The following is a 24775-nucleotide window of genomic DNA, read 5'->3' as shown; positions in this document are numbered from 1 at the left end:
AAAACTGGACAGGTACATGTAAAAGTATGAAATTAGAACACTCCTAACACCATACACAAAAATAAACTCAAAATGGATTAAAGACCTAAATATAAGGCCAGACACCATCAAACTCTTAGAGGAAAACATAGGCAGAACTCTCTATGACATAAATCACAGCAAGATCCTTTTTGACCCACCTCCTAGAGAAATGGAAATAAATACAAAAATAAACAAATGGGACCGAATGAAACTTAAAAGCTTTTGCACAGCAAAGGAAAACATAAACAAGACGAAAAGACAACCCTCAGAATGGAAGAAGGTATTTGCAAATGAAGCAACTGACAAAGGATTAATCTCCAAAACATACAAGCAACTCATGCAGCTCAATATGAAAAAAACAAACAACCCAATCCAAAAATGGGCAGAAGACCTAAATAGACATTTCTCCAAAGAAGATATACAGATTGCCAACAAACACATGAAAGGATGCTCAACATCATTAATCATTAGAGAAATGCAAATCAAAACTACAATGAGATATCATCTCACACCAGTCAGAATGGCCATCATCAAAAAATCTACAAACAATAAATGCTGGAGAGGATGTGGAGAAAAGGCAACCCTCTTGCACTGTTTGTAGGAATGTAAATTTATACAGCCACTATGGAGAACAGTAGGGATGTTCCTTAAAAAACTAAAAATAGAACTACCATACGACCCAGCAATCCCACTACTGGGCATATACCCTGAAAAAACCATAATTCAAAAAGAGTCATGTACCAAAATGTTCATTGCAGCTCTATTTACAATAGCCAGGACATGGAAGCAACCTAAGTGTCCATCAACAGATGAATGGATAAAGAAGATGTGGCAAATATAAACGATGGAATATTACTCAGCCATAAAAAGGAATGAAACTGAGTTATTTGTTGTGAGGTGGATGGACCTAGAGACTGTCATACAGAGTGAAGTAAGTCAGAAAGAGAAAAACAAATACTGTATGCTAACACATATATATGGAATCTAAAAAGAGAAAGAAAAAAAAAGGTCAAAAGAACCTAGGGGCAAGACGGGAATAAAGATGCAGACCTACTAGAGAATGAACTTGAGGATATGGGGAGGGGGAAGGGTAAGCTGGGACAAAGTGAGAGAGTGGCATGGACATATATACACTACCAAACGTAAAATAGATAGCTAGTGGGAAGCAGCCGTATAGCACAGGGAGATCAGCTTGGTGCTTTGTGACCACCTAGAGGGGTGGGATAGGGAGGGTGGGAGGGAGGGAGATCCAAGAGGGAAGAGATATGGGGACATATGTATATGTATAACTGATTCACTTTGTTATAAAGCAGAAACTAACACACCATTGTAAAGCAATTATACTCTAATAAAGATGTTTAAAAAAAAAATCCATGGTGCCATTTAAATTTATCCCATGTGGCTAGTCTTGGACCTTGGGTGGTGGTCTAGCCTGAAGTTCAGATCTGAAAGTCTATGGTACACATTAAGGTCAGATCCATGCATATTCAGCTCAGTGGTGAGCTCAGGGACTCACAAACTTCTTTACAGGGTCACTTTCCTGAGCTCCTCCCTCTCTGAGATCTCTGCCTGGTATTCTCTGGTTCCCAAGGCTCCCTTTTTCCTCCTCTGGTCAGAAAGCTGGTTCTTTATTTCTTCTGCTCTGCCTCAAGCTCCCTACAGCTGCATCTTCATCTGGGGCAGTAGGAAGATACAGAGGAAAATAAAAGCAACAGGGTTCATCCCATCCCCTTAGAACTAGAGCTCCTCTGCTCAGAGAGATGGGTCCCCCTCCCTCAGCATTTTAGGTTCCTGTGGATTCCTTTTGGCACTTGCTGTTGCTACTGCTGTTGCCACTATCAGAGGATTGCTTACAGGGTGCAAGAAAATGGAGAAAAGAACTAAAAAAGACAGATTCCCCCTCAATCTGAGCATTAGAGACCCTGTTTCTGTTCCTCACACAGTACTAGAGGGCTTCTCCTGGTCCTCTCTCCAATGGCACAGATGCCTGCTTCTGGGTTTGGAGTTGCCTTGAGTCTAGGCTAGAGGATGCTGGAGGGAAGAAAGTGGTGAGCTCATCGCCAGTTCGCTGGTACCTCAAATTCTGATACTTCCCCAACCTGCTCCCTACTATTGACTTCTCAGGGTCCTCAAATAGCTGTTCCATGCACTCTGCCGAGATGCAGGTGTGATGGATGTATTCAGTATGACAGACAGGATGGAGTAGGCTGACTTCCTCTTACCCCAATCCAGAACCCCCATATGTTTTTTCAGACTTATTTATTTTTTTTAAAATTAATTTTTATTGGAGTATAGTTGATTTATAATGTTGTGTTAGTTTCCTCTGTACAGCTAAGTGAATCAGTTATACATATATACATATATCCACTCTTTTTTAGATTCTTTTCCCATATAGGTCATTTCAGAGTATTGGTAGAGTTCCCTGTGCTCTACAGTAGGTCCTTATTAGTTATCTGTTTTATATACAGTAGTGTGGATATGTCAATCCCAATCCCACAATTTATCCCTCCCCCCCCCTTTCCCCCTTGGTGACCGTAAGTTTGTTTTCTACATCTGTGACCCTATTTCTGTTTTTTAAGTAGGTTCATTTGTACTATTTTTTTTAGATTCCACATATAAGTGATATCGTATGATATCTGTCTTTCTCTGTCTGACTTACTTCACTCAGCATGACAATCTCTAGGTCCATCCATGTTGCTGCAAATGGCATTATTTTGTTCTTTTTTCACACTTTTTAAATGAGTATGTAAGAGACCCATAGGCATCAAAAGGTGGGAACACAGATTCTGAAAGCCTGAAGGCAGTGTCTGTAAATAACACCCTTTTGCAGGAAAGCATGTAGGGCTGAGCTGGACAATGGTCACAAAAGACTCTTGAGGAGACGTATTTCTGGGTGGTTCTTGGGGAACAAAGAGGATAACAGATAAATTGGGCAGGTCCTCCTTCCCTGGGCATGCGTGTATCACTCTGGTATGACTTAACATTAAAAAAGCATCAAATAGAAACTGTCACTGTAAATCCCCATGGGGTTCTAGTAAACCGATAAAACTACTCCCCCATGCTTCCCTACCCACCGAGGGTAGATTAGGGCACCCCTCCTGGCCTAGCTAGGGCATCTGGGGTGAGGGGAGAGGGGTGGGCCCCCAGAGCTCTGGAATTCCAGAGGAGGGTTGTGCTTGTAACTCAGGATCTAGGTGAGATTTAGTAGAGCCGCCTGTGTTCTTACAAGGCGACCATGTTTATGGTGTGTCAAGAGGACTCAAGGAAGGAAAGGCGCTGCAGAAAGTAAGGCGGGAGAGGACCATGGTTCCAAGGCCAAGTGTCGTGGAGGGGAAACGTGCATATGTGCACATGCACACGCACACGCACACACACACACACAGCCCTTGGGTTTCTCCAACAGGCAGAACCTTGAAGGCCCTTCTGTTGGTGGATTTCATGAGACAGACGTGTATTAATAAACCATGCTCAATGCCTCTCTCCTTCTTGGTGGGGAAATGGTCAGAGGCATGTACTCGTAGCGTGCAAGACTGAGCTTCACCCAACTACTCAGGAGGCATGGCTGTCACTGGGGTGGGTATCCGGTCCCTCTGAGGAGCCTGTGGGCATAGACCAGGAAGGGAGATGTTCATCTCCCATCCTTCTGGGCGAGGCCCCGAGGCAGGAATGGGGAGTTTGAGTGAGCAGGTGAATGCGACTGTGCACCCCCAGGTCTGTGTGCTCGGCCTCTCTCTTCCTTAAAAGCACAAGGGCACGAGACAGTGGGGCAGGTGCATTTTTAAACGTTACCCCAAATCCCATGTCCCTAGGGGAGAAATTAAAAATCACTGTATCAGAACTCCTGATCTGTGAGTCAGATCAGGAGTGGGGATAAAGTCCATGAAAAGAGGAAAAATTAACTATTATCACGATCGGGCACTTCCTTTTAATCCACTTCATGTGCAGACCAGCCGGGCTGGCAACGCGTCAGCTCAAGCCTCCCCAGCATCCAGTGGGAAAACATCCATGACCCCTCAGAGACTTTCATACTAGGATCTTTTTCTGATCTTCGATCCCAAGGCTGCCATCTTTTAAACTGGCCCCAATAACTCTAGTTGTTAAGGAGTCAAGAGAACAAAGCTGATGGGGAAACAGAAGATGCTCTTGGAATCCAATGCACTTGGTTAAATGGAGTAAAAGCTGGTAAAATCAAATACTTCCCAATAAAAGTTGGAAAGCAAAGGACAGAACTGGTGACGGAGGCACCAGTGGGCTCCCCTGGCTGCCAAGAGCAGCTGGGGCTTTGAAAGATAGGTGTAATAATGAGTCTGTAAGTATGCAGTTCCATGAAGAGCGGCTTTTTACCTGTGGAGGGTCTCCATGGTGAGGAGCTAAAGCCATTTGATGAGGCATGTGATTTTCACATTTACAGTCACCGCTGCAAGCTGAAGAGTGGTTGGGGAGCAGGAGAATCGGGACAGTGCAGCTTAGCTGCAGGGGCATCAGACAGAAGATTCAAGTTCTCACCCTGGTTCTGCCACCTGGACCAGGAGAGAGTGGGCAAGGCAATCCCCCTTCCACAGGCCTCGGGTGCCTCTTATAAAATAGTGATGATATTGTTAGGGTCATTTTTAAAAATTATTTTTAAAATTTAATTTTTATTTTATATTGGGGTATAGTTGATTTACAATGTTGTGTTAGTTTCAGGTGTACAGCGAAGTGATTCAGTTATACATATATCCACTCTTTTTCAGATTCCTTTCCAATAGGGGTTATTACAGCATACTGAGTAGAGTTGATAGGGTCATTTTAAACCAGATAATTCAAAATTCTCTGAAACTCCCCCCATGGAAAGATGAGTCCTAATTCCTCTCCCTTTGAGAATGGCTGGCTGGCCTTAGTGATTTGCTTCTAGTGGGTTGAATGTGGCAGAAGGGACCCTGCCTGACTTCCAAGACCAGGTATTAACGGGACACACGGCTCCCCCTCCTCCCCCAGCTCTCTCATTGATGCTCACCCTCGAACCCAGTCATGTGCTGTGAGAAGGTCACACCTCCACGTGGAAAGCCACAGTGCCAGCTGACAGCTAATGTCACCGCCAGCCATGGGGGTGAGTATGTCTTCAGATGGCTCTGCCCATCATCTTTGAGCCACTCTAGCTGAGACTACATGGAACAGGCACAAGCATTCCCTGCCAAGCCCCACCCAACCTGAAGATCCATGAGCAAATAAATGTCTTTGTTTCAATCCCGTCAATTCTGGAGTGGTTTGTTACACAGCAACAGATACCCAGGCTAGCTAATGCCTAAAATACAGGCTCATTGAGGCCCAAATTCCTTCCAGGTGGGAATTCTGACATGTCTTAAAGGGGTTAACTGCTGCCACATTATAGGATGAGACAGAAACTGATAAGGGTGGAGACTAGGCCTCCCAAATCTGAGTGTTAGAAACCCAAGCAGAAGAAACCTGTCTGAGAAGCTTATCTGGATTAGATCTTCTGCTTCTTTTGTAGCCTCCACAAAAGTTTTCTGTAGCCCCTGAAGCAGAGGGGATGGTTGTAGAAGGAACTCAAATTTCATGTAGAGCTGAAATACGCCAAGTGGGGGCTCACTGTCAATGTCTGGAGAGGCAACTGTGACGTGCAACGTTCAGCCACAACATAAATTTTAAGTGTCCTCTACACGAAGACAGTCCTGTCCATGAAAGAGAACTTCCGTGAATGATAAATAAGAGTCTGATCAGGCACGTTAACAAAGAGCTTATAAGAATATTCCTGGAACTACAATCCTGCAGCCTGTGGAACAAAAACCACATTCACAGAAAGATAGACAAGATGAAAAGGCAGAGACCTATGTACCAGATGAAGGAACAAGATAAAACCCCAGATAAACAACTAAATGAAGTGGAGATAGGCAACCTTCCAGAAAAAGAATTCAGAATAATGATAGTGAAGATGATCCAGGACCTCGGAAAAAGAATGGAGGCAAAGATCGAGAAGATGCAAGAAATGTTTAACAAAGACCTAGAAGAATTAAAGAACAAACAAACAGAGATGAACAATACAATAACTGAAATGAAAACTACACTAGAAGGAATCAATAGCAGAATAACTGAGGCAGAAGAACGGATAAGTGACCTGGAAGACAGAATGGTGGACTTCACTGCTGCAGAACAGAATAAAGAAAAAAGAATGAAAACAAATGAAGACAGCCTAAGAGACCTCTGGGACAACATTAAACACAACAACGTTCGCATTGTAGGGGTCCCAGAAGGAGAAGAGAGAGAGAAAGGACCAGAGAAAATATTTGAAGAGATTATAGTCGAAAACTTCCCTAACATGGGAAAGGAAATAGCCACCCAAGTCCAGGAAGCACAGCGAGTCCCATACAGGATAAACCTAAGGAGAAACACGCTGAGACACATAGTAATCAAACTGGCAAAAATTAAAGACAAAGAAAAATTATTGAAAGCAGCAAGGGAAAAACGACAAATAACATACAAGGGAACTCCCATAAGGTTAACAGCTGATTTCTCAACAGAAACTCTACAAGCCAGAAGGGAGTGGCATGATATACCTGAAGTAATGAAAGGGAAGAACCTACAACCAAGATTACTCTACCTGACAAGGATCTCATTCAGATTTGATGGAGAAATCAAAAGCTTTACAGACAAGCAAAAGCTAAGAGAATGCAGCACCACCAAACCAGCTCTTCAACAAATGCTAAAGGAACTTCTCTAAGTGGGAAACACAAGAGAAGAAACGGACCTACAAAAACAAACCCAAAACGATTAAGAAAATGGTCATAGGAACATACATATCGATAATTACCTTAAACGTGAATGGATTAAATGCTCCAACCAAAAGACACAGGCTTGCTGAATGGATACAAAAACAAGACCCATATATATGCTGTCTACAAGAGACCCACTTCAGACCTAGGGACACATACAGACTGAAAGTGAGGGGATGGAAAAAGATATTCCATGCAAATGGAAATCAAAAGAAAGCTGGAGTAGCAATACTCATAGCAGATAAAATAGACTTTAAAATAAAGAATGTTACAAGAGACAAGGAAGGACACTACATAATGATCAACGGATCAATCCAACGAGGAGATATAACAATTATAAATATATATGCACCCAACATAGGAGCACCTCAATACATAAGGCAACTGCTAACAGCTATAAAAGAGGAAATCGACAGTAACACAATAATAGTGGGGGACTTTAACACCTCACTTACACCAATGGACAGATCACCTAAAATAAAAATAAATAAGGAAACAGAAGCTTTAAATGACACAATAGACCAGATAGATTTAATTGATATTTATAGGACATTCCATCCAAAAACAGCATATTACACTTTCTTCTCAAGTGCACACGGAACATTCTCCAGGATAGATCACATCTTGTCACAAATCAAGCCTCAGTAAATTTAAGAAAATTGAAATCATATCAAGCATCTTTTCTGACCACAACACTATGAGATTAAAAATGAATTACAGGGAAAAAAATGTGAAAAACACAAACACATGGAGGTTAAACAATGTGTTACTAAATAACCAAGAGATCACTGAAGAAATCAAAGAGGAAGTCAAAAAATACCTAGACACAAATGACAATGAAAACGTTCCAACGATCCAAAACCTATGGGATGCAGCAAAAGCAGTTCTAAGAGGGAAGTTTATAGCTATACAAGCCTACCTCAAGAAACAAGAAAAATCTCAAATAAACAATCTAATCTTACACCTACAGGAACTAGAGAAAGAAGAACAAACAAAACCCAAAGTTAGCAGAAGGAAAGAAATCATAAAGATCAGAGCAGAAATAAATGAAGTAGAAACAAAGAAAACAATAGCAAAGATCAATAAAACTAAAAGCTGGTTCTTTGAGAAGATAAACAAAATTGATAAATCTTTAGCCAGACTCATCAAGAAAAAGAGGGAGAGGGCTCAAATCAATAAAATTAGAAATGAAAAAGAAGTTACAACAGACACTGCAGAAATACAAAGCATCCTAAGAGACTACTACAAGCAACTCTATGCCAATAAAATGGAAAACCTGGAAGAAATGGACAAATTCTTACAAAGGTATAACCTTCCAAGACTGAACCAGGAAGAAATAGAAAATATCAACAGACCAATCACAAGTAATGAAATTGAAACTGTGATTAAAAATCTTCCAACAAACAAAAGTCCAGGACCAGATGACTTCACAGGTGAATTCTATCAAACATTTAGAGAAGAACTAACACGCATCCTTCTCAAACTCTTCCAAAAAATTGCAGAGGAAGGAACACTCCCAAACTCATTCTATGAGGCCACCATCACCCTGATACCAAAACCAGACAAAGGTACTACAAAAAAAGAAAATTACAGACCAATATCACTGATGAACATAGATGCAAAAATCCTCAACAAAATACTAGCAAACAGAATCCAACAACACATTAAAAGGATCATACACCACGATCAAGTGGGGTTTATCCCAGGGATGCAAGGATTCTTCAATATATGCAAATCAATCAATGTGATACACCATATTAACAAATTGAAGAATAAAAACCATATGATCATCCCAATAGATGCCGAAAAAGCTTTTGATAAAATTCAACACTCATTTATGATAAAAACTCTTCAGAAAGTGGGCATAGGGGGAACCTACCTCAACATAATAAAGGCCATATACGACAAACCCACAGCAAACATCATTCTCAATGGTGAAAAACTGAAAGCATTTCCTCTAAGATCAGGAACAAGACAAGGATGTCCACTCTCACAACTATTATTCAACATAGTTTTGGAAGTCCTAGCCACGGTAATCAGAGAAGAAAAATAAATAAAAGGAATACAAATTGGAAAAGAAGACGTAAAACTGTCACTGTTTGCAGATGACATGATACTATGCACAGAGAATCCTAAAAAATGTCACCAGAAAACTACTAAAGCTAATCAATGAATTTGGTAAAGTTGCAGGATACAAAATTAATGCCCAGAAATCTCTTGCATTCCTATACACTAATGATGAAAACTCTGAAAGAGAAATTAAGGAAACGCTCCCATTTACCACTGCAACAAAAAGAATAAAATACCTAGGAATAAACCTACCTAGAGAGACAAAAGACCTGTATGCAGAAAACTGTAAGACACTGATGAAAGAAATTAAAGGTGATACAAATAGATGGAGAGATATACCATGTTCTTGGATTGGAAGAATCAACATTCTGAAAATGACTCTACTACCCAAAGCAATCTACAGATTCAATGCAATCCTTATCAAATTACCAATGGCATTTTTTACAGAGCTAAAACAAATAATCTTAAAATTTGTATGGAGACACAAAAGACCCCAAATAGCCAAAGCAGTCTTGAGGGGAAAAAAACGGAGCTGGAGGAATCAGACTCCCTGACTTCAGACTATACTACAAAGCTACAGTAATCAAGACAATATAGTACTGGCATAAAAACAGAAACATAGATCAATGGAACAAGATAGAAAGCCCAGAGATAAACCCATGCACCTATGGTCAACTAATCTATGACAAAGGAGGCAAGGATATACAATGGAGAAAAGACAGTCTCTTCAATAAGTGGTGCTGGGAAAACTGGACAGCTACATGTAAAAGAATGAAATTAGAACACTCCCTAACACCATACACAAAAATAAATCCAAAATGGTTTCGAGACCTAAATGTAAGACCGGACACTATAAAACTCTTAGAGGAAAACATAGGAAGAACACTCTTTGACATAAATCACAGCAAGATCTTTCTTGATCCACCTCCTAGAGTATTGTAAATAAAAACAAAAATAAACAAATGGGACCTAATGAAACTTCAAAGCTTTTGCACAGCAAAGGAAACCATAAACAAGACGAAAAGACAACCCTCAGAATGGAAGAAAATATTTGCAAATGAATCAACGGACAAAGGATTAATCTCCAAAATATATAAACAGCTCATGCAGCTCAATATTAAAGAAACAAACAACTCAATCCAAAAATGGGCAGAAGACCTAAATAGACATTTCTCCAAAGAAGACATACACATGGCCAAGAAGCACATGAAAATCTGTTCAACATCATTAATTATTAGAGAAATGCAAATCAAAACTACTATGAGGTATCACCTCACACCAGTTAGAATGGGCATCATCAGAAAATCTACAAACAACAAATGCTGGAGAGGGCGTGGAGAAAAGGGAACCCTCTTTCACTGTTGGTGGGAATGTAAATTGATACAGCCACTATGGAGAACAGTATGGAGGTTCCTTAAAAAACTAAAAATAGAATTACCATATGATCCAGCAATCCCACTACTGGGCATATACCCAGAGAAAACCATAATTCAAAAAGACAAATGCACCCCAATGTTCATTGCAGCACTATTTACAATAGCCAGGTCATGGAAGCAACCTAAATGCCCATTGACAGACAAATGGATAAAGAAGATGTGGTACATATATACAATGGAATATTACTCAGCCATAAAAAGGAACGAAATTGAGTCATTTGTTGAGACGTGGATGGATCTAGAGACTGTCATACAGAGTGAAGTAAGTCAGAAAGAGAAAAACAAATATTTTATATTAATGCATGTATGTGGAACCTAGAAAAATGGTACAGATGAACCAGTTTGCAGGGCAGAAGTTGAGACACAGATGTAGAAAACAAATGTATGGACACCAAGGGGGGAAAACTGCGGGGAGGTGGGGATGGTGGTGTGCTGAATTGGGCGATTGGGATTGACATGTATACACTGATGTGTATAAAATTGATGACTAATAAGAACCTGCTGTATAAAAAAATAAATTAAATAAAATTTAAAATTTTTTAAAAATTAAAAAAAATTAAAAAAAGAAAGAATATTCCTGTTATGTAAATTGGTGCAGCCACTATGGAAAACAGTACGGAAGTTCCTCAGAAAACTGAAAATAGAGTTACCATATGATCCATCAATCCCACTCCTGGGCATATATCCAGACAAAACTATAATTCAAAATGATACACGCACCCCTATGTTCGTAGCAGCACTATTCACAATAGCCAAGACATGGAAACAACTTAAATGTCCATCAACAGATGAAAGGATAAAGAAGCTGTGGTACATATACAATGGAATATTACTCAGCTATAAAAAGAATGAAATAATGCCATTTGCAGCAACACAGATGGACCTAGAGATTATCATACTAAGTGAAGTCAGAAAGAGAAAGACAAATACCATATGATACCACTTAGATGTGGAATCTAAAATATGACACAAATGAACTTATCTGTGAAACAGAAAGAGACTCAGAGACAGAGAACAGACTGGTGGTTGCCAAGGGGGATGGGGGTTGGGGGAGGGATGAAGTGGGAGTATGGGGTTAGCAAATGCAAACTATTATTATATATAGAATGGATAAACAACAAGGTCCTACACAGGGAACTATGTTCAATATCTGGTGAAAAACCATAATGGAAAAAGAATATGAAAAAGAATGTATATATACATATAACTGAGTCACTTTACTACATAGCAGAAATTAACACAACACTGTAAATCAACTATACTTCAATAAAATAAATTTTAAAAAGAGTGTTCCTGTTAGAATTTGATGGAAATGTAGAAAAACATGATGGGAAATATGTCAAAACATTAACAGTGTCTGTATCTCTAGGTGGTATGATTATAAATCAACTACGTTTACTTCTTCAAACATTTCAGTATTTTTCTTTTTTTTTTTTTTATAAATTTATTTATATATTTTGGGCTGTGTTGGGTCTTCGTTGCTGTGCGCGGGCTTTCTCTAGTTGTGTTGAGTGGGGGCTACTCTTCATTGCGGTGCGCGGGCTTCTCATTGCAGTGGCTTCTCTTGTTGCAGAGCACGGGCTCTAGGCACGTGGGCTTCAGTAGCTGTGGCACGCGGGCTCAGTAGTTGCGGCTCGCGGGCTCTAGAGCGCAGGCTCAGTAGTTATGGCGCACGGGCTTAGCTGCTTCGCAGCATGTGGGATCTTCCTGGACCAGGGCTTGAACCTGTGTCCCCTGCATTGGTAGGTGGGTTCTCAGCCACTGTGCCACCAGGGAAGTCCCAACATTTCAGTATTTTTCAAGTGTTGTTTTGGTATTGTTTATGTATTAGAAAACATACCCAAAATGATGGGAATAAAGTTGACATGCCTACTGCATAAGACAGTATTGGGCTAAGGGTCTTCCATGGAAAATCATGAAGAATTATTTGGAGAAAGGGGAAGGACTGTAGACAGAGAAGTTTGTTTTGTTGTTACTACTTTTAAAAATTTTCTCCAGATAATTTTTTTTCAATGCAGGGTGACATAAAATGGAACAAAGTTTGGTTTGCTTATGTGTTAATTGCAGCCGTAGTACCTTTCATGTGCTAAGAAGCCCTGAAACTTTCCAAAAGGGAGAAACAGTAAACAGCATGGCTCAAACGTGTTTTTGAGGGCACTTCCTGGGATTAGAGTTTTCTAGAATACATTTTGGGAAACTCTCGCATAAAGCAAGGTCCATTTAAGGCCCGGCTCACCTCTCCTCATTTCCATAACCACGCAGCATCCCTGCACGCCAAGGCAGCGGGGTTTGCGGGCACCGCCGAGCCCAGGAGCCTTCAGCAACTTGGTTCAAGAAGAGAACATCAGAAGAAGAAAAAAAAAAAGAGAGAGAGAGAACGTCATCTGTTTGGGGGGTGGGGAGGGGAAGTCACCCCACAGGGATCAGGCTGGTGCCACTCTCATCTCAGAAAAATCTGGCAACTCAGTCTGTTTTCTACTGCACAGCCCCAACTAAGCATTTGGGGCATAACTGAGCTCCACTGAGCCTGTTCTTTTGTGAGATGTAACGGGGACATCTTGACTCTTAACCAGAGTTATCAGAAAATGTTGAGGCTTAAATGGGAAGCTGGTCTCATTTCCTAGTGATTCTTACTTAATGTTTACCTGGGGAGAGGATTTCATGGGAGCACAATCCTTAGGAACTTGTTACCGAAATTCTAAGAGAAATGTTTAGACTTTTCTGAAGGAAGGCTGCATTTTCAAGATGGTGGAGTTCTGAGCATCCTTTTTCAATTTAAAATAGGTTGGGAGAAACCCACACACTTATGGTCACCTAATCTACGACAGAGGAGGCAAGAATATACAATGGAGAAAAGACAGTCTCTTTAATAAGTGGTGCTGGGAAAACTGGACAGCTACATGTAAAAGAATGAAATTAGAACACACCTTAACACCATACACAAAAATAAACTCAAAATGGATTAAAGACCTAAATGTAAGGCCGATACTATAAAACTTTTAGAGGAAAACATAGGGAGAATACTCTCTGACATAAATCGCAGCAAGATCTTTTTCAATCCACCTCCTAGAATAATGAAATAAAAACAAAAATAAACAAATGGGACCCAATTAAACTTAAAAGCTTTTGCACAGCGAAGGAAACCATAAACAAAATGAAAGAAAACCCTCAGAATGGGATAAAATATTTGCAAACGAAGCAACCAACAAGGGATTAATCTCCAAAATATACAAACAGCTCATGCAGCTCAATATCAAAAAAAACAAACAACCCAATCAAAAAATGGGCAGAAGATCTAAACAGACATTTCTCCAAAGATGATGGTTAAAAAGCACATGAAAAGATGCTCAACATCACTAATTATTAGAGAAATGCAAATCAAAACTACAATGAGGTATAACCTCACACCAGTCAGAATGGCCATCAACAAAATGTCTACAAACAATAAATGCTGGAGAGGGTGTGGAGAAAAGGGAACCCTCCTACACTGTTGGTGGGAATGTAAACTGGTGCAGCCACTATGGAGAACACTATGGAGGTTCCTTAAAAAACTGGAAATAGAGCTACCATACGATCCAGCAATTCCACTCCTGGGCATATATCAGAGAAAGCCATAATTCGAAAAGATACATGTACCCCAATGTTCATTGCAGCACTATTCACAATAGCCAGGACATGGAAGCAACCTAAATGCCCATCAACAGAGGGATGGATAAAGAAGATGTGGTATGTATATACAATGGAATATTACACAGCCATAAAAAAGAAAGAAATAATGCCATTTGCTGCAACATGGATGGACCTAGAGATTATCATACTGAGTGAAGTAAGTCGGACAGAGAAAGACAAATATTATATGATACTGCTTATATGTGGAATCTAAGAAAGGGCTACAAATGAACTTATCTACAAAACCAAAACAGAGTTACAGATGTAGAAAACAAACTTATGGTTACTGGGAGTTAAGCAGGGAAGGGGGGGACGGATAAATAGGGAGATTGGGACTGACACATACACACTTCTATATATGAAATAGATAACTAATAAGGACCTATTGTATAGCACAGGGAACTCTACTCAATACTCTGTAATGGCCTATATGGGAAAGAATCTAAAAAAAGAGTGGATATATGTATTTTTATGACAGATTCACTTTGCTGTACACCTGAAACTAACAACATTGTAAATCAATTATACCCCAGTTAAAAAAAAAATAAAGCATTCAGACAAAAAAAATAGATTGGGAGTTTGGAGTTGACATGTACACACTGTTATATTTAAAATAGATAACCAACCCTAACCTACTGTATAGCACAGGGAACTCTGCTCAATATTCTGTAATAACCTAAATGGGAAAAGAACTTGAAAAAGAGTAGATACGGGACTTCCCTGGTGGCACAGTGGTTAAGAATCTGCCTGCCGTGCAGGGGACATGGGTTCGATCCCTGGTCCGGGAAGATCCCGTATGCCGTGAAGCAACTAAGCCCATGCGCCACAACTCCTGAGCCTGCATGACACAACTACTGAAGCCCGCGCGCCTAGAGCCTGTGCTCCGCAACAAGAGAAGCCACTGAAATGAGAAGTCCGCGCACCATAACGAAGAATAATCCCCGCTCGCCACAACTAGAGAAAGCCCGCGCACAGCAACCAATACCCAATGCAGCCAAAAAAAAAAGAGTAGATACATGTATAACTGAATCACTTTGCTGTACACCTGAAACTAACAGAACATTGTTAATCAACTATACTCCAATATAAAATAAAAATTAGAAAAGTAAAATTTATTGAAATGATTGAAAGGGAGTTTAGGAAATTGCCCTTTGCCTCAGATGCCCCCAGGAAGGTGTCAGGTCTCCCTGAGCTGGGACAGTCCCAAGTTTCTAGGCCTACCAGGAAAACATTTCTCCTTCTGACAAGTCTTCTTGTCAACCGAGGGACCCCACTAGGGTGAAAGCCAAGAGCCCCAAACAGAAGGCGGCGCCGTTCCCGTCTCTGTTTACTGGGCCACAGTAAGAATTAGCATTCTGCCTGCAAGTACACTGCTACCCTCCCCTTTGCTTTGAATGCAGTCACTCATCTGGAAACTACAGGGTAATAGGAATGCATCGTGTGTCCTGATACCACTATGTTCTCGCAATGCCTGCTGCTGCCTTAATCACCAAATAAAACAGACAGAAAGGAGCCTCAAATTTTTTGACTGCCCTGTGTGTGGGCTTATGATGATGTACATAACACCCGGTCAGGAGCCTAAGAAAGAAAAACACAGCAAAATTAGCATGATAGATGTGCTCCAGCCGGGAACAGCTACATGCACTGCCCAGGGCCAGGCTTTTTCTCTCCGCACTGAGCCTGACACAGGGACATTGGCAAGTGTGCACAGGGCAGAAGTCCTCCAAGTGGGCTACAACCTTCACGGTGCAGGCCGGCCTTTCCTGTTACACCTACATAATTTACAACAGAGAAATGAAACGACGAGGTCAGTCTCTCCTCTTAACCAAGTTACTCTCCACGAAAGGACACCCGGCTGAGAAGGCAGAGCTCACAAATTCTGATCATCTTCCCGGCTCTGCCAAACACAGACCCCTCGGGTATGTTCTTTCCCCTTTATGCTTGGAGGATGCCCCCAACCTGCCTAAAAGCTCTTGGAGGGCAGGGTAATGCTACGTTATCCCCTTCTGTATCTTCCACTTGCTCACATACTTAGTTAACCAATCCTGATGCGAGGGTGATGGAATGGCAGCTGTCATTGGTCCACAGCAACCAACACCCCCAGGAGGGACCGGAAGTAACAACCAGCCTCCCAGTGCTGAAGCTTTTCCTTCTGCAATGCCTGCTTCTGCAAAACTGCATGTAGAGACTTAACTGGTGGCGCAGTGGTTAAGAATCCGCCTGCCAATCCAGGGGACACGGGTTCGAGCCCTGGTCCAGGAAGATCCCACATGCTGTGGAGCAGCTAAGCTTGTGTGCCACAGCTACTGAGCCTGCGCTCTAGAGCCCACGAGCCACAACTACTGAGACTGTGTGCCACAACTACTGAAGCCCATGCTCCCCAACAAGAGAAGCCACTGCAATGAGAAACCTGCGCACTGCACTGAAGAATAGACCCCACTCGCCGCAACTAGAGAAAACCCGTGCACAGTGACGAAGACCCAACGCAGCCAAAAATAAATAAATAAATAAATAATTAAAAAAAAAAAAACTGCATGTGTAAGCTTCTTATTTGTTGTGTTTTAACTCCTCCCTCTTGCCTGAACCATTTCATTGGTGTTGAGACTAAGGATTAGGGTCAAAGAATAATAAAATGGTCTAGCTTGTGTTTCAGAACCAGCACTCGCCCAGTAGAGAACTCCAAGAAGCAGCTGCTCTTGCCTGACACTCTTGATCCTTATTGACGAAAGGCCACAAAAAAGAATGAAATTTTGCCATTTGCAGCAACATGGATGAAGGTTAGAGGTTATCACACTAAGTGAAGTCTGTCATCCGAGAAAGACAAACACCATATGGTATCACTTATATGTGGAATCTCAAAAATGATATAAATGAACTTATTTACAAAACAGAAACAGACTCACAGACAGAAAACAAACTTATGTTTACCAAAGGGGAAGCGAGGGGAGGGATAAACTAGGAATTTGGAATTAACACATACAAACTACTATATATAAAATAGATAAACAACAGGATCTACTGTATAGCACAGGGAATTATACTCAATATCTTGTAATAACCTAAAATGGAAAAGAATCTGAAAACGGGAAACAAATCTGAAAAAAATATGTATGTATTATGGATATATATGTATGTATAACTGAATCACTTTGCTGTACACCTGAAACTAACACAACATTGGAAATCAACTATACATTGATTTTTAAAAAAGGCGACATGGTTAGCAAACATTTGGTCCTGTCCAAAACATCCATAAGACATCTGGTCCATAAGATGCTTGGTCCACGCCAAAATGTCCTTGAAATTTGGTCCTATCCAAAACTTCCAGGGAGACATCTGGTCCATGCCAAAAGGTCCTTGATATTTTGGTCCCATCCAAAACCATTTGGCATGGACCAAATATGTTCATGGATGTTTTGGATAGGACCAAATTTCAAGGGCCTTTTGGCGTGGACCAAATATCTTATGGACCAAGTGTCTCATGGACATTTTGGACAGGACTAAATGTCCTGCGAGGGGCAGCACAATTCTAAACTCACCACCCATCCTCCCTCCCTCAGTGAAAATGCACGAGGTTATGGAAATAGACCTTCACTGATGAGATACTGTAATTTTAATTAATACCAATGAACTGACCATTTAATATTGGATTAAAGGAGGCTCACATGAAAGACTTTCTTCTTAGCATTCAGTTCTATCAAGAAATGGAGTGAGCTGTATTTTACAATACTGCCAAGTTACAGAAGCTTGCTTTCTTCGGAAAGTGATGATTCTTACCAATGCTTTCTGTTCCTACCCCTTGGGCACGTGGGTGAATCATGTCATGAGAAGTTGTCAGGAGCCCAGACTTTAGGAACTGATGCCTGAATGGGAATCCCTGCCTGCCCCTGCCTGCCTGTGTGAGCCCTCAGCCTCCGGTTTCTCCACTGTAAAATGGGACTAAAAATAACCTATGTCGAGGTTTAGAGTTAATGCATGCAAAGTGCTGCAGACACACAGTGTGCGCCCCGGAAGTGTTAGCTTTACTTATTAGCACTGTGTACCCTGCACTGTGCTAGGGTCTTATACTGAGCTCCATTTAGTTCCTGCAATAACCCTAGGAAGAGGGTGCTGCTATTAACACCCCCATTTTACAGAGTAGGAAACTGAGGCTAGGAGAGGTTTTTTTTAGCTCGTCTAAGGACGGAAAGTAAAAGTGGCAAGAATCAAAGCTGGGACTGTCTGATTCTAAGCCCATGCACTTCCTGCCACACCACACTACTTCCTGGATGACTGACACACACACACACACACACACACACACACACACACACACACACACACACACCCCGCCAAACAGTGCCACATGAGAATTAGAAAAATGTGCTTATGACTGGTAAACTGTGCCTCCTTATCTAGGGATCCAAATGTCTCTCAATCAAACTGTTTCTTTTCTGAGTACAAGGACCATGTTTTCACATCTTCCCTAAAGAAAAAGCACATAGTTCTGTACACACAATAGGGCACTCAGTACTCACTGGATTTACATGGAAATTCACAGCAGAAAGTGGATCCGTGTCCTGGTTTAGAATACTTGATCAAACAATCCAAATAAACCATGAATTCCCCAAAGCTTTGAAAACCTTGCCTAATATAGCTCATGTTTTCTGGAGACAACGAGAGATCTGATCTGAAGCTAAACACTTCTAATCTCATCAAAAATACCTGAGTGAAAACAGTTCATATCAGACCTCCAGGTGGGATTAGGGGAAGGGCCTCCCATGTTGCTGCTATAAAACCCACATAGCTAGAGGCTTTGGAAGTGATACAATTTTAGGAGTGTGTTTGTTTTGTCCTTGTTTTTTTTTCCCGCAAGTGTTACAAAGAATACTGCATTATTGCTGCTCTTCTGGCAAAGAGATCTGGGTATTCCTAAACATTATAAAACCCGTTTCCCCATCTGAGGACAAGAGGGGAGTGAGGACCAGCTGCCTCACTGACGGGTGTCTGTGCTGGGAGGTTTCCAAATAGGCAATTTGGTGGCATGGGTGCCCACGGCTCAAAGCAAATGGGGATGGGAATAAACGGAAAGAAACTGCATACAATTGGATTTCTAAGAATTTTTAGCCAAGATTTTATTGGAATATCTGTATTGGATGATCTCTGGGTATGGTAGAGCCTAAACATGCATTTTACCTCTTCTTGATTTTGAGGTAAGCCGTGCAGTAAAAAGACAGGGCCGAGACTGTGGGCCTGGGGGTGACATTAAAGATGATGATGGCAAAAGCCAAACTCCTGTGGACTCAAAGTCACATCAGGACACGGTCTGGACCTGCCGGAGAGACCGAATTAGTTCTCATGTGAAGAGATATGTGTGTGGTCCGGAGAATAAGAACAGAGTCCAATGTTTAGGAAGCCTGTGTTTATCTTCTACTTCTGCTACTTGTTAGAGCTTTAGGGTGTTTGACAAGTTACTTAACCTTATTGGGCCTTAGTTTCCTCATCTGTAAAATGGGAATAACGATGATACACACCCCAAAGGAATGTGGAGGAGGTGATATGAGATAATGCATGGAAAAGCACTTAGCCTGGTACTGTGCACCCGAAAGTTATCAGGGCACACAGGACACGCCCAGTGACCACGGGCCACCACCACTGACCTTTTCATTATTGCTAATGGGAATAGCTTATAAATGTGTTAACGGAAAATGTCCTGCATCTTCACATACAGGTAGCGATTAATACTTAAGAAAATAAAAAGCTTCTTGGTGTATTTTGTGGCTGTTCCCAAAACAGCCCGAGAGGAGGGCAGGGCAGAAATGATGACCCTCGTGTTGCAGCTGAGAAGGTGGAGGCTTAGCGAGGTGAAGGGGCTTGTTGGAATCCATCAGGTAGGACAGGGCCAGCCAGGAATGCAGCTCAGGCCTCTGCCTCCTGCCCTGTCTCCACAGCGGCCTGGCAGGCAACCAAGAGGCGAGATGCCCCAGAGCAGAGAGCTGGAAGCCTGCCCGGGAGAGAGGGCATAAGGACTCCATTCCAGTTTGGTCTCGTCTGATCTATTCATTTGCATGTTGCTTGGGACCCACGTGGAGTTTGCAGCCCTTGTAGGTGGTGGCCTAAGGGAGCCATGGTGCCCAGTGCCAAGTGATGTGCCTGTAAGTTCAGAATAATCCGGGGAGTACCTCGTATTGTTGTTTGTTTACCTTGTTATTACGGAACATTTGCAAACCTACGGAGAAGTAGAGGTTTAGAGTATGATGTACCCCCAGTGCCGGCCCTCCAGCTCGAACAACCCTCACTCCACACCAACCTGAGTTTGCCTACCCCTCTGGCATTGCCCAGCTCCCTGATGTTCTTAAGGAAATATCTGGGAAATTAACAACCAATGCACACTTCCCCTGTGCCCCACAGGGGAAGACTCAGGTCTCAGAGGTCTGAGTGGCTGGGGATTTATTGTTCTCATGGCTGCCCCCGCACCAGGTGACGTGGAAGGACAGACACCCCCGGGGCTGCTGAACTGGACGACTTCTGAGGGCTCCGTCATTCGAAAGTGGAGGATTCTGTAGGTGACAACCAGGTAGTGGGCTCTGTGAAGGGAGGTGGGCAAACCCTTCAGCCCTGTAGGTGTTTAAGAGGCTGTCAGAGGGCGGAGGGACCTGCCAGGCATAGGCAGTGGCAGGAGCAGAGGGGAAAGAGCTTGGAGGAAGGAGGCTAGTCCTCTGGGCCTTAGTGAAGGCCCTCCTGAGACAGGACATCCCGTGTTGCCACAGGACACCACCGCTGGGCCTGTCACCGTGCAGCCTAATGACCTGCGGTCACCTACCCATCACCACCATGCACCTGGGCCCTCCTCATGGGCACGCCTCTTATTCATCTTTATTTCCCCAGAGCCTGGTGTGGTCACTGCCAATTCGGTCTGATCATGCGAGATAGATAACACCCGACTAGCCTCTACCTTCAGAATACCCACTTTATGGGGGACTTCCCTGGCGGTCCAGTGGTTAAGACTCCACACTTCCAATGCAGGGGGCACGGGATCAATCCCTGGCCAGGGAACTAAGATCCCGCATGCCCCGCGGTGAGGCCAAAAAACTAAAAATAAAATAAAATAATACAAAATATCTACTTTATGACTCCACCTCATATACAGTAGGTGTTCAATAAATGTCCAGTGAAGGAATAAGCACAGACATGGTTCTAACAGTGCTGACGTGCCAGCGACCAAGCTAGGCTTTCTGGTCAACCCGACAACAGTGCCAAGCTGCTGTGATATCTCCATTTTCCGATGAGGAAGCTGAGATAACATATATGGAAGAGCTTAGCGCAGTGAGGATGGTTATTCCATGTTCCGTGCGTGCCGATGATTATTCCAATTATTGTCCAGGGCCAACAGCTCCCTGACAGCACATCCAGGATTTAAACCCAGGCTGGCCTGGCTCCAATCAGGCTGCCTTGCCAAGCAGCGTCCATCCTGGAAATGCAGTAACTGGAGGCTTCTGAAAGGAGGCCCCGGTCAACAGGGTCACCACATGGACATGTGAAAACTATAAACCACTTGGCAAGTCCCAAACAATCAGTAATTTCTGGGTAAGGAACAAAATTGAGGGAACTGGTTTGAATTTTTTGAGCAGAGCGATGCAGTATTTCAAGGAGTGAAAGGCATGTGCCCCAGCCACCTGCCTGACTGTGCTTTCCGCTGTAGAGTGAGGACGAGCAGGGTTCAGACGGCGGACCACACAACACTGCCGGGGCGGGGAAGTCGCCCCTCTTACCTCTTTGCCCTGTCTTTCTCATCTTCATCCATTAGATTGTCTCTGCAGTTTTTCCTGCAAAAAAAAAAAAAAAAGAGAACAGATGATGACTCTCTGATTCTCGACCTTTCTCACAGGTCTTTCTGGCTGCCATCATTTTGGTCTGATCTAAATCACATGCCTTAATCCACAGGTTCTCAGACTTTCTGGTTCCAGCAACTCTTTGCACCCTCTCAAAAATGACTGAGGGCTCTGAAGACCTCTTGTGTATGTGGGTGAAAACTGAGAAATCTTAAATATACAATATTCCATTAAGCATCAGAGAGATGTCATCAACAGAGCTCCAAGAGCTTTGGGAAAAGTCCACTGTATACTCAAGAGAGTAAACAGGCAAATGATATGTTAACATTAGGAAAACTGTTTTGACCTCAAGGACCCCCCTGGGTCCCTAGATCACACTTTGGGAACTGCTTTCCAGACCCAGCTCAACAAAGCATCTGTTTATTTCAAACCTGAAAGCTGCCCGTGACGTTCTAAAGGAGGGCATTTCTTTGTTTATCTGTTCATTTAAATACACAAACTCCTCTTACGTAGCCTGTAGGGATCGGGGCCCCAAAGGAGTAGAACTGCTCTCCTATCTTTTAGGCACGTACACCCCCTAGATAGTCAAGGTACACAGTTGTGAAAAATGAAGTAACAATCCAGGAATGTTCTCACAGCCCCAAACCTCATCGCCTGGGCCTCTACTCTCCCAGGCAGCTGGCTCAAAGGCTCTTGGGCCCACTGACCCGGTGTCCTCTGCTACACGCAGGCCTGTGGTCCTTCACCCCTCACAGCCACATCCCTGATTACTCTTCCTTCACACGTTTCCCAGAGTCCCATCTGTCTGGGGGGGTTCCCCCTCCAGCCCCTCCATGCAGAAAGACTTTCAGGGTGTCCCTGAGGCCAGAGTTGGGGGAACTGGAGGCGAAGTGTGATGGAAATAAGGGTGGGGACCACAGAGAAATGGAGTCACCGTGACCCACACGCTTCCGGTCTCTAAACAGAGGGCCTGACATCAGAACTCCAGAATCAACACTTTGCAAATGCACTAACCTTTACTCTCAAAATTCCAAGTTCCTGATCACAATTTTTTTAATGAAAATAACTCATTTTATGAAAAGGCCAGTATGAATTTTATAACAAAAGTAGACAAGGATATTAACAGAAAGAATTATTATAGGTCAATCTCATTCATGAACATGAATATAAGAATTCTCAACCGAACAGCAAATCCAATAGAACCATACATAAAAATTGTAACATTAGATAAAAAGTTTTAATGGGACAAATGAATCTTTTCTCTGAGATAACTTTGTTTTGTGATTTTTGGTCTGCTGTGAGCCCAGGCATGAGTCTGAGCCAAAGAGGAAAAGGAATTCTGCAGTCACAGCCCCTGTTTACTTACAAGCCCCATTCGGTAAATAGCAGGCATATTTTAGTGATAGATTCGCAAGAAACACCATTCAGCAGTTGAGGCTTGTGTCATAATTAAAATGGGGTTAGCATATCTGCAAACAGGCATCTGCTTAATGTTTTCCAGATGGAATCTGTTCAAAGCTTTAAGACATGAAAAATGCAGTCCATTCGTTTAATGATGTGCTACCCCAGGTCTGCACTCCATGGAAAGTGGTGGTTGCCCGTGTGCTGAGGGCATGAGCCAGGATCCAGCCATGGCAAAAGAGTAAAAGCCATGCCCCTTACCAGGTACCCCTGGACAGAGCACGTTTACGGGAGGATGTGGGCTTCGGTCTGCTTTGCTGAGGATCTGGAATCCTGTCTAGATGACAGGGGTTGCTTTGTCATACATGAAACGTTGTAGAAACACCTACAAATGACTAATAGCTACTCTGTATCAACTGTGGCAGCTCTGATTCCTCTCTCTCTGTTCTTAAACACTTCCTGAATCCATGAAGCCCTGATGTTCTACACCCACTTCCTCTTCTTTCCCATCCCTCCCCCATTTCCTTGCCCGATTCCTGTCACTTGACCCCTAAGTCACTCTGCTCCACTGCACCTGAGGGAAGAGAACACACCTGAGTTGTGCTCCCCAGGAGCACCTGCCCCAGAAGCTTCACATCAATGTCCTGTTTTGTCACACCTGTTGTCTCCCATGCCTTCCTCATGTCCATCAACAGAGGAATGGATAAAGAAGATGTGGTACATATATACAATGGAGTACTACTCAGCCATAAAAAAGAACGAAATGATGCCATTTGCAGCAATATGGATGGACCTAGAGATTACCATACTAAGTGAAGTAAGTCAGACAGAGAAAAACAAATATCATATGATATCACTTATATGTGGAATCTCAAAAAATGATACAAAGGAACTTATTTACAAAACAGAAATAGACTCACAGACTTCAAAAACAAACTTATGGTTACCAAAGGGGAAAGGTTGGGGGGAGGGATAAATTAGGAGTTTGGGATTAACATATGCACACTACTATACATAAAATAGATAAACAACAAGGACCTACAATATAGCACAAGGAACTCTACTCAATATTCTGTAATAACCTATACGGGAAAAGAATCTGAAAAAGAATGGATATATGTATATGCATAACTGATTCACTTTGTTGTACACCTAAACTAACACAACATTTTAAATCAACTATACTCCAATATAAAATAAAAATTAAATTAAAAATTAAAAAAGTTAAGTGCACATAAAAAAACAATTGCGGTAATGTACACATAACATAAAAATTTACCATTTTTAACTCTACAGCTCAGTAGCATTAAGTACATTCATATTGTTGTGCAACCATCACCACCATCCATCTCCAGAGCTCTTTTTATCTTGCAAAACTGAAACTCTGTCCCCATTAAACACTGACTCCCCACTTTCCTTCATCCAACCCCTGATGACCACCATTCTACTTTCTGTCTCTACAGTTCTGACGACTCTAGGGCCCTCATCTAGGTGGAATTATACAGGATTTGTCCTTTTGTAATGGGTTTGTATCATTTAGCATAATGCCCCAAGGTTCACCATGTACTTGGCATGTGTCAGAACTTCCTTCCTTTGT

At 42.3% G+C, this 24775-nt stretch overlaps 1 protein-coding gene across 4 annotated transcripts in view; it reads right to left on the bottom strand.

The window, feature by feature from the left end:
• NPAS2 (neuronal PAS domain protein 2) overlaps positions 1-24775 on the bottom strand; it is a 188857-nt gene that overhangs the window by 88108 nt on the left and 75974 nt on the right. For all 4 annotated transcript variants that reach the window (XM_068564274.1, XM_068564272.1, XM_068564273.1 and 1 more), the window contains exon 2: positions 21718-21771. In XM_068564274.1, the coding sequence (XP_068420375.1) occupies positions 21718-21745 (28 nt within the window). In that variant the 5' untranslated portion in view covers positions 21746-21771. The remainder of the gene's footprint in view (positions 1-21717; positions 21772-24775) is intronic.

Source organism: Eschrichtius robustus, chromosome 15 (genome assembly GCF_028021215.1).
Source record: "Eschrichtius robustus isolate mEscRob2 chromosome 15, mEscRob2.pri, whole genome shotgun sequence".
Classification (NCBI taxonomy): Eukaryota; Metazoa; Chordata; class Mammalia; order Artiodactyla; family Eschrichtiidae; genus Eschrichtius; species Eschrichtius robustus.
This window is presented reverse-complemented; position numbering and strand designations above follow the sequence as displayed.